We start from the raw sequence: 10,536 nt of genomic DNA on the forward strand, positions 1-10,536 counted from the left end.
AGCAGGTGGGACGGAGAGCTTGCTTCTGTGCTCCTGGGTCGAGGAGAGGTGGCTGCCATCCGAGAGGGAGCGGAGGAGTCGCTCCCGTTTGCCATGGGCTTGAACCTGCTGCCGTCCACCATGATGGGGACGGAGCAGGGAATGGGGGACTCGCTACCGGCTGCCCTCGACCGAGGAGCCATCGCCGTCCACCAGGGGGCGGAGGAGCGTCGAGCCATCCCCCAACGGATGTCCAGTACCATCGCATGGCACCGCGAGTGAGTCTCTCAGCTGGTTGCGTGACGCACCGGTCTTGTATCTCTCACGGAGGAGCAGAAGCATAAAAGGAGGAGCAACGACAGTGAAGGACGAGAGAGAACAGGCCAGGACTTAATGTTGTATTTTGTTTTTGTTTTACTATATCTGCCTTTACTTTTGTTTTGTATTTGTTTATTTTACGTTATTAAAGTCTGTAAATGTACGCTGGTTCCCCCCTCCTTCTTCACATAACAATGAACTGCATTACATTCTAATAAAGAATTCCTGTTCAATTTCTTACATTTTATTGAATTTTGATGTTAAATGTAATAAAATGTCTTTCTCTGTATTCAGGCTTGACTGCAGTACAATGAATGGAAAAACTGACACTTCAAATCAACATTTCAAACAAAAACAAAAAGATTCTTGACAAAAAGCAGTCTTTGAGAATTTCGAAATATATACAGTGAGGAAAATAAGTATTTGAACACCCTGCTATTTTGCAAGTTCTCCCACTTAGAAATCATGGAGGGGTCTGAAATTGTCATCGTAAGTGCATGTCCACTGTAAGAGACATAATCTAAAAAAAAAAATCCAGAAATCACAATGTATGATTTTTTAACTATTTATTTGTATGATACAGCTGCAAATAAGTATTTGAACACCTGTCTATCAGCTACAATTCTGACCCTCAATGACCTGTTAGTCTGCCTTTAAAATGTCCACCTCCACTCCATTTATTATCCTAAATTAGATGTACCTGTTTGAGGTCGTTAGCTGCATAAAGACACCTGTCCACCCCATACAATCAGTAAGAATCCAACTACTAACATGGTCAAGACCAAAGAGCTGTCCAAAGACACTAGAGACAAAATTGTACACCTCCACAAGGCTGGAAAGGGCTACGGGGAAATTGCCAAGCAGCTTGGTGAAAAAAGGGCCACTGTTGGAGCAATCATTAGAAAATGGAAGAAGCTAAACATGACTGTCAATCTCCCTCGGACTGGGGCTAAATGCAAGATCTCACCTCGTGGGGTCTCAATGATCCTAAGAAAGGTGAGAAATCAGCCCAGAACTACACGGGAGGAGCTGGTCAATGACCTGAAAAGAGCTGGGACCGCCGTTTCCAAGGTTACTGTTGGTAATACACTAAGACGTCATGGTTTGAAATCATGCATGCCACGGAAGGTTCCCCTTCTTAAACCAGCACATGTCAAGGCCCGTCTTAAGTTTGCCAATGACCATTTGGATGATCCAGAGGAGTCATGGGAGAAAGTCATGTGGTCAGATGAGACCAAAATAGAACTTTTTGGTCATAATTCCACTAAACGTGTTTGGAGGAAGAAGAATGATGAGTACCATCCCAAGAACACCATCCCTACTGTGAAGAATTGGTGTGGTAGCATCATGCTTTGGGGGTGTTTTTCTGCACATGGGACAGGGCGACTGCACTGTATTAAGGAGAGGATGACCGGGGCCATGTATTGCGAGATTTTGGGGAACAACCTCCTTCCCTCAGTTAGAGCATTGAAGATGGGTCGAGGCTGGGTCTTCCAACATGACAATGACCCGAAGCACACAGCCAGGATAACCAAGGAGTGGCTCTGTAAGAAGCATATCAAGGTTCTGGCGTGGCCTAGCCAGTATCCAGACCTAAACCCAATAGAGAATCTTTGGAGGGAGCTCAAACTCCGTGTTTCTCAGCGAAAGCCCAGAAACCTGATTGATCTAGAGAAGATCTGTGTGGAGGAGTGGGCCAAAATCCCTCCTGCAGTGTGTGCAAACCTGGTGAAAAACTACTGGAAACGTTTGACCTCTGTAATTGCAAACAAAGGCTACTGTACCAAATATTAACATAGATTTTCTCAGGTGTTCAAATACTTATTTGCAGCTGTATCATACAAATAAATAGTTAAAAAATCATACATTGTGATTTCTGGATTTTTTTTTTTTTTGATTATGTCTCTCACAGTGGACATGCACCCACGATGACAATTTCAGACCCCTCCATGATTTCTAAGTGGGAGAACTAGCAAAATAGCAGGGTGTTCAAATACTTATTTTCCTCACTGTATCTGTACCGATGTTCAGGGCTTAGGGAAGGAGGTGGGAATCGGCAAACGATCAACGTAACATCTTTAATAATAATAAACGTAATTAACAAAACGAAAGTAAAGCAGCAGCCCCTTACGGATGACTGCTGCTTAAACTAAAACAAAACAACAACATAAAGTCCAGGCCTGGGACTCAAGACCTTTTGACCGTGACAACACGGACAAAGTGTGACTCTCAAATGAACAATGGCAATATATATGTTCAATAAAAATACCTTATTGAGCTGTTGAGTAATAAAAAACACCATCTCAGCGTCGCTTTTACATTTCATATCCCTCAGTTCTCACCATCTCCGAAAAGCCAAGCCAATCTTGATTAAAATTGATAGACTTGATTAAAAGTCCAAATTCAATATATACCTTATTGATGATTCATCCATCCATCCGTTCATTCATTCATCAATAAGGTGTCTAACTGAATTTGGACTTTCAATATCATTGTCTTATACATTAAGCGTTTTATGTGTTAAGCGTTTTAGTTTGTTCAGATGTGTGTTTTTCTTCTTTTGAGAGGTGTTAAATAACTGTGGAAAATTGACAGGCCTGTGCTGCAGTTTTATGGGGTTTTTTTCCGTGCCAGTCACATGACTGAAAACTATAAATTGGGAGCTGAAAACAATATAGAATTAATAAAAAATATTTGATAAATAAAAAAAGGGATGCAGGGATGTGTAAAACTTTTTGAATGGCCAGCATTCTGATGCCATACATGCAAAACAACATGGAATATGGCCACATTATGAATTCCACAGAAGGTTCCATAGATGTCAATGCACACAGATTTCATGTGGGCTTGATTGTGAAATTTACAATAGAGCAGCATTTCCCTGATGTCTGCTGAGTCTTGATGTACCATTACAAAATGCCTAAAACATAGTTAAGATCCGACAAGTTAATCACAATGGAGAGGGACATCCTATTCGCCTATAGAGATACAGAAAAAAGGCATGTAAACTGCTTGTCTGTGAAAAGACCAAGTTTGTGGGCCACTGCACCAAGATAACGTGATCTGAAAGACCTAAAAAGTTGCTCCAAGTGGATTCTCCCTGTAATTAGTGTTTTGTATTTTGCTTTGGATAAAGCATCTGCTACTAACTAAAATGACCTCAAACTTCAACACTGATTTCCGGTTTAAAATAAGTCAGAGGAGCCCCCGTCTTTTACAAAAGCACTCAAAACACATGCTGTTTGAGGAGAATACTAACTCTTTTATAAGCCCTGCAGGGCTTGCAAATGCTCTAGAGTTTATTTAAAACCAGTAAAAGATCTGGAAAGAGCTCTGCCCCAGAAACACACCTAGCCCCTCAAGGCTTATTATAGCACAGTATCAAAAGTCCAGATGATAAATCCCACCCTCTCCTCTCAACACTTTCCAGAGGCCCTCAGTACACTTGTTTCTCTTCTACTGCTGCCAAATTTCGCACTGCAGTCTCTTATTTGGGTTTAGCGCCATCTAGTGTGAAAAGTGTGCAAGCTTCTCTCTCTCTCTCTCTCTCTCTCTCTCTATGTGTGTGTCTCTACCTTTTGAATTTTGACAAAAGGTGTCCCTTTTCCAGGTTAATAAAATCAACTTTCAGAATATTTAACATCATCTGTATTGTTATGCTTCCATTAAGTAAACTAAATCTTAGAGCAACCATTTGAGTTCATGCTTATTTCAATTTGCACATCCTTTAAAAGAAATCCATTAATCCACACTTCTCCAAAACATTTTTTTACAGTATAGGCTACTACCGGGGTTGAGGAAAGTGCTGTAGTTGTTTTATTGCCATGTTGAAAAATTGCTACTCTAGTTTCTTGTATTTTACCCCAGTTTTATTTCCTTTATCAGAACAGTATGTGTGGGGGGGCTAAATATATTTAGGTAGGCAGCAACGGATTAATAGATTTACCAGTCTAAATGAAAAAAAATGAGAATACAATATTCAATAATTATAAATTATAATAAAACTATTATAAAATAGGAATGAAAAATTGTGTCGGTTAACATGTCACAATGCATGGTTCCAATGCTAACACCAAGTGGTATTCACAAACAATCACAGCGTAAAATTACCGGAAAACAAAAGAAGGCACATTCCCTCAGTGCTTTGACGATGCTCTGCGCTCATAACCGTGTCTGTCCGCCCGAGGAAGGCGAGAGGGGTGATTCCTCGAGGGGTGGGCAACGATGCGCGCTATTGAATGGTGAGCGCATAGTGAATGAAGTTTCAATGGAGGAGGCAAGGATGCGCGCGACAGCGCACGCGCCACACCCCCGCGTTTAATTAAAACATCCCAGGGTTCGGCTGAGTGCGAGCGAAGATGGCGACAGAGTGAAGGAGACCACGGAAAGATGACAAGCCCCCTACAGACAGACAAACGCGCACAAGCTCTTCACCCCGCCGCCTCAGACATGCCCGTGAATAAGTAAGACACGGCTGCGTACGATGTGTTGTCAAGGAGATGCGGGGTAGGTGATGGAGTCTAGCGGCATGTGCTTTATCATGCACTGTCTCGGTAATTCAGTCGCAGGTGTTTGCAGTGCAGATTCATTTTGAGCAGCAGGTGAAAGGGATGCTTCGAGCCATCATGTAAACGCCGCGGTGGGGAATATTGCGGAGGAGACCCGCCCGTGTGAGCTCGCGCTTTGTCTCCCCCTCTAAAATATGATCACGGGCGCCTGGCGGTGTGGAAGGAAACTTGACGCTGAGTTAGAAATCTGCCGCGTGACCGAACCCATCGACAAACCGTGCTGTGAGCCGGAGAGGGTGCAGAGATGGCGCATGAGCCTCGCGTCGCTGCTCTTTTTCACGGCGCTCCTGTCCGATCACCTCTGGCTCTGCGCGGGAGGCAAGCTCCGCTCGAGAGACCGGACTCAACGGAGGACGTGGAGCAACGCGAGTCACGACGCCCAGACGGGCCTTCGCGATGAGGACTGCGGGGTCCTCTTGAGCAATCTGACAAAAACCGGGCCAGAGTGCGTGGAGGCTGATGCGCGGCGCCGCGCGCCTCTGGAGTCCGCGTGCTCTACGCTTTACCGACAGAAGAGCGGCTCGGTGAGCTCCTCCTATTCTGTACCGGTGCCCACGGTGTCGCCACACGCGTTTTTGGAGTACTTCCGGAATTTCAGCTTGTCGTTTTGCGACGCGCTCACAATAGCGGACCTGCTGGAAGGCATGACTAGTCCGGACGGGCTCAACTGCAGCCTGGCGCGTGTCATTCATGACCTGTTCAGCGGCGGACCGGAGGACGGGGACGTGTGCAGCGCTTGTGTTCACGCGTACATCCGACTCGACCAACACGCTCAGGAAAAATATGAGGAGTTTGACGTAATAACGCGCAAATTCATGGCGGATGACTACTCAGTGCGCTCGCAAACACACCTGTGTCAGGTGAGAGGCGCTTTTAGTTACTACCATCAACACTTTGGATGAGGTTGTGTACGTGGATGTAAATGCTCTTCAGAAAGCACGTAGTAATACCAACCACCCACAAGCTTGAGTGAAACATTTAGCATAAATAATGTGAGCATGGTAATATTTGTGTTTCAGGCAGTGTATAAAGCCTGGCTTTGTGCGGAATATTTTCCGGTTCCCCAACGGCAGTGTGCAAGGTGGCTTCCGTGCAGGCGCTACTGTGGCGAGGTCACTGCTAGCTGCCCCTTCATCCTACCTGACAACGACCGTCTGCTGTATGCCGGCCTGCCCAGCTTTCTCTGCGCAGGTAAACGTCAGTCAACGCAGGTAACACTGTACACTATAAGGCTCAAAACTGTATGGACAACCCCTTCTATTGCAGTAAATGTAAAGAATTGTGTGCTTCCAACTTTGTTGCAACAGTCTGGTTGCATGAAATCCCTTAAGTGATAAAGTTATAAAGTTAAGGGTACCCTTAGACATGGGTTGCAAGAAAAAACTTAAGCGTCCACTTAAGGAACATTAGGTCTGTCTTTAAGTATTTCCCCTTCATTTAAAGGGTTAGTTCACCCAAAAATGAAAATTATCCCATAATTTATTCACCCTCAAGCCATCCTAGATGTATATGACTTTCTTCTTTCAGCCAAACACAATTGGAGTTACATTTAAAAAAATATCCTGGCTCTTCCAAGCTTCATAATGTGAGTGAATGGTAATGTGAATGGATTTTGAAACCCAAAAAAGTGCATTCATCTATCATGAAAGTAATCCATACGGCTCCAGGGAAAGGCCTTCTGAAGCGAAGCGATCCGTTTTTTTTTTTGGTAAGAAAAATATCCATATTTATCACTTTATAAACTGTAATTACTGGCTTCGGTAACAAGTCTAGTTCTGGCAGAAGAGTGCAACAGCGTGTATTGTCAAAAATCCAATCAAATGAACAACAAAATTTTCATATTTTTCATCACTTCCACTGTGCGCTTGAATTAATAACCTCATGCCAGGCTTTCGTCTTGTGCACAAGAGTGACTGATTATAACGGCAGGCTTGGGTCTTTTCCCTCGTCTTCTAAATGAATAGCTTTTTTATCCTTGTTCCAGTTTGGTTTAAATGTATTATTTCAAGTACTGTAAAGCCGGTTAGCACGCAGGACTAGACACCGAGCCGCGTCTAGCATTCAGACACAATATAACATAATATAATATAATTATAATTATATTATATATAATATAATGCTTTTTTTGCTCTTGTTTTCCAGTTAGAAAAATTAATATGAATGCTGCTTGTTTGCTGATTGGCTGCAGTTTGTAATAATCTACAATCAAAGTTTCAAAATTCTAAAGCTTTAACACTCATAAATATTTCTATTCACATGCTTTTTGTGCTCCTTGGGAAACTAATGCTAATTATATTTTAACTATACAGTCAAATCAAATTTGTTATGTGGCATTCATCGACATCCTTTTTAAATGATATATTGGGGAATAATAGTACTAGTAGTAGTAATAATAATATAAATGATAACAATATACACCAAAATATATGTTATAAATACATAATTTATATTGTCTTATTAGTGTAATGATTCCCTGTATCTCTGTTTCATGGACTTTTATTTTGACATTCTTTTGTCTTGTTGTGCCTATGTTCAGTTCCTGTTTCTACTTGTTTCTACTGCTGTCTTGTGAGTTTCCATAGCAACCCTTGTTTGTTACTATGACAACATATCACCTACACCTGTCCTTCATTTAGCCACTTTTCATCTTGTGTGTATATAAGGGGCTGTTTACCGACACCATTTTCAGCTAAAAACGGAAAACTTTTTATGCGTTTTAGCCGTTCATTTACAAGGCAAAAGCGTTTTGGTGGCCTGAAACAAGAAGCTTTTAAAATCGGGTTTCAAAGTGCACGTTTTTGAAAATGATACTGTTATCATCAATTTAAACAACAAAAACAGGAATTTGTAAAAATGGTTAGGTCATGCACGTGCGTTTGGGATGGGCAAATGAAGCCTCATGAGCACTGAGGCTTTCCCTGAATGTTTCGGGAAAAGATTCTAAGCATCAAGAGTGTCGAAAACAGCGCCATCTTGTGGCAGGTCAAATTTATAACAGCCATGTTTATGAGCAGCTGAGTACGTAGCGCCGTTGTTTTATCCATTAACACAAATAAAAGCCTGACAACGCTAAATGTTCAGTTTTCTGATAACATAATTCACATATTTAAGTGTGGCAATAAATAAAATGTAACAATTATATTAATACTAATTATAAAAATTCAAACAGAGTTGCTTGATGCAAGTAAATGTTGGTCTAGTTATTTGATGGTTTCTATGCTGTTTATGTGTCAGAATATATGATCATGTAACATAGGCTATAGGCTTATTTATATAAAAAATGGAATTAAACTTCCAAAAACCTGTAGACACGCAAAGTGAAGCATTCACGTGACTGGAAAAAAAGTGAGGCTTCGTTTTTCGTTGATCACGTGTTTCTCAATACACGGTTTGAAGCTTCAGTGTCAAATGTAACATCACTAACGTGCGTATTACATGTTTATGTTCATGTTGCAATAGGCTCGTGACATCACAAACTACTGGAATGGCAGCATAACACAGCGTTTACCGATTTAGCGTTTTTTGATGAACAGAAAGATTGAAATAGAAATATGAAATGGAAAATAGAAATGTGAATTCTTAAATGTTTGGCATTTTAAATGTCTTAACTGTCTTTTTCAAATTTCTATTGCACGTTTTGAACATTTACAAAGCATGCATACGGGACAGAGCATACTTTTATCACAAGTCACACCACACTTACTAACATCCAAAAAAGCAAGATTTGAAATGAAATGGGCTTAAATATGTAAATCAGGACATCATTAAACTGGGGATTCAATATATTCTTCAAAAACAAGATATTTTTTTTTAAAACTAAGGAATAAATTTTTTATTTTTCACTGAAAGCCAATTAAAAGAAAAGTTGAGAACCAGTGTTTTCTATGGACCTCACTGTGTGCACAGGCTCCTTGCTATGCTGGAATAGAAAAGGGCATTCTTCAAAATGTTGAAGTTGAAGAAAACAATGAAGTTGAATTCTTATGGAAAATACAAACTCTGTTGCCAAATGAAATTGAATAATAAATGTAAAACAAAGAACAATTCTTTTATTTGTATAAAATACCACTGATAAAACTCATAATGTGTGTCTTTTGACTAAACATTGTCATATGATCAAATTGGTTAACTATTGTAAAACTATTATTGTTAACTAAAACTATTGAAAATCATATATATATAAAAATTGCATAAGAACTGAAAATATATAAAGAGTAGTAGTATTTATATATAGTAAATAAATAATACTAAAATAACATTGGGTTGATGGAGCTGGACATGACGAAATGAACGACGTGCTGCTCAGCGAGTGAGTCGGGAAAACTGCTCCAGCTGATTCGCAAGTGTTTGTGATTCATGAAGAAGAACCAGCTTATTGGAGATATTGGTTCAGAAATGTTTGTTTTTGATTCACAAAAATTAGTCACCTCCTAAGCGCCATTTGCTCTGTGTGCAGTGTTCTGTCCTTTTCTAAGCCAGTGTTTCTCTCTTTCTCATCAGGGCTTGAAGAGGAGTATTTGAGCAGTCAGGGACCAGACTGCTGTGACGTCAGATGGAGTGGGTGTGACTCCGCCGTAGGCGCTGCATGTGCTCTGACACGCCTCCCGGGCTCATTTTCTTTGCATAGGAGGCTTTCGTCAGGAGCGGTGTCGTGTACAAATCGTCTTCATGGCAGTAAATTGAAACTGTGTGTGCTTGTTCTCTTCTTACTGCACACTGTCATCTCTATTACAACATTGCAGCATTGCAGCACTGGCTCCTTGGAGGCAATAGTACCTCTAGAAGAAGTTCCCTTGAGGGAGGAGTAAGAGACTGGAACATCTCCCCCTATTGAAAGACGCACATACTGTGAGAGTGTTTTTGTCTGCTGTGCATGAGACGAACCTTACCAAATGCCTGGAAAACACAGGAAGTCTCAGCACTGCTGAAGCGTCTGTGCCTGTCTTTTTGAGGGTTGGAACATCTGGCTTGATCTGAGCGTGTGTTTGTTTGAGCAAGTGAATGTTTTTAACTGTTTTTCAGTGTTCCCTTTGTTTTATCAGGACTAACTGCACATGCTACAAACCAGTTCATGAATGCTGTCTAAAACAAAAGAAGATTGTCAATCTTATTTAGTTTTAGACAACATTCATGGAGACAAAAATGAATGGATGAAGAATGGATGGATGACATTGTTACATTTCTCCCCTAATAAAACCAACTCTACTGGAGACGTTTTTCATATTTACGATTCTCTTATATATTACAGGAGCATGGTTGCATCTGAATTTAGGGTGGTTTCTGCTGGCATTTTCTATGACGTGTTCTTTTGTAGATCTTTTAACAGTATTACATGCTCTGTTCATTGCCGTTCCTCTCTCTCTTTCTCTTTAAAGGCTTCCACACACTGCTGCAGCCAACACCTATTAACGCCTCACATTTACTCATGGGTTTTATGTTGGTCTTGATGTTTCGAGCTGTTAAGGGGCTTTTAGCAGATGCTTTTCTTCCAAAACATCTAAAAGTGCACTAATTGAAAAAAAAAAAAATACTGTGGGAAAAACTTCAGAAACATTACAAATTTACTCCATGTGGTCTGTCACAGTTCTACAAACTCCTCAGTAACGACATGAAAACAAGTTTAAAATTATCACATCAATCAGACGGGGTGGTTTTGGCAACTTACAACTTT

General features: G+C 41.0%; 1 protein-coding gene across 1 annotated transcript; it reads left to right on the forward strand.

Moving 5' to 3' along the window:
- The first annotated feature begins 4,443 nt into the window (after nt 1-4,443).
- nalf2 (NALCN channel auxiliary factor 2) lies at nt 4,444-10,530 on the forward strand. Its single transcript, XM_081366380.1, has 3 exons — nt 4,444-5,725; nt 5,885-6,056; nt 9,366-10,530. Exons 1-3 carry the CDS (start codon nt 5,000-5,002, stop codon nt 9,671-9,673), a joined length of 1,206 nt encoding a protein of 401 aa, XP_081222506.1. The 5' UTR covers nt 4,444-4,999; the 3' UTR covers nt 9,674-10,530.
- Nucleotides 10,531-10,536: the final 6 nt, after the last annotated feature.

Source organism: Scardinius erythrophthalmus (genome assembly GCF_964197995.2).
Source record: "Scardinius erythrophthalmus genome assembly, chromosome: 5".
NCBI lineage: Eukaryota > Metazoa > Chordata > Actinopteri > Cypriniformes > Leuciscidae > Scardinius > Scardinius erythrophthalmus.

What these genes read in the sequence shown, in the direction of transcription:
- nalf2 (XM_081366380.1), top strand. Translation starts at nt 5,000, where the DNA reads ATGATCACGGGCGCCTGGCGGTGTGGAAGGAAACTTGACGCTGAGTTA. An exon ending in CGCAAACACACCTGTGTCAG is followed by an intron (nt 5,726 to 5,884) that starts GTGAGAGGCGCT and finishes TTTGTGTTTCAG; the next exon opens with GCAGTGTATAAAGCCTGGCT. An exon ending in GCCCAGCTTTCTCTGCGCAG is followed by an intron (nt 6,057 to 9,365) that starts GTAAACGTCAGT and finishes CTTTCTCATCAG; the next exon opens with GGCTTGAAGAGGAGTATTTG.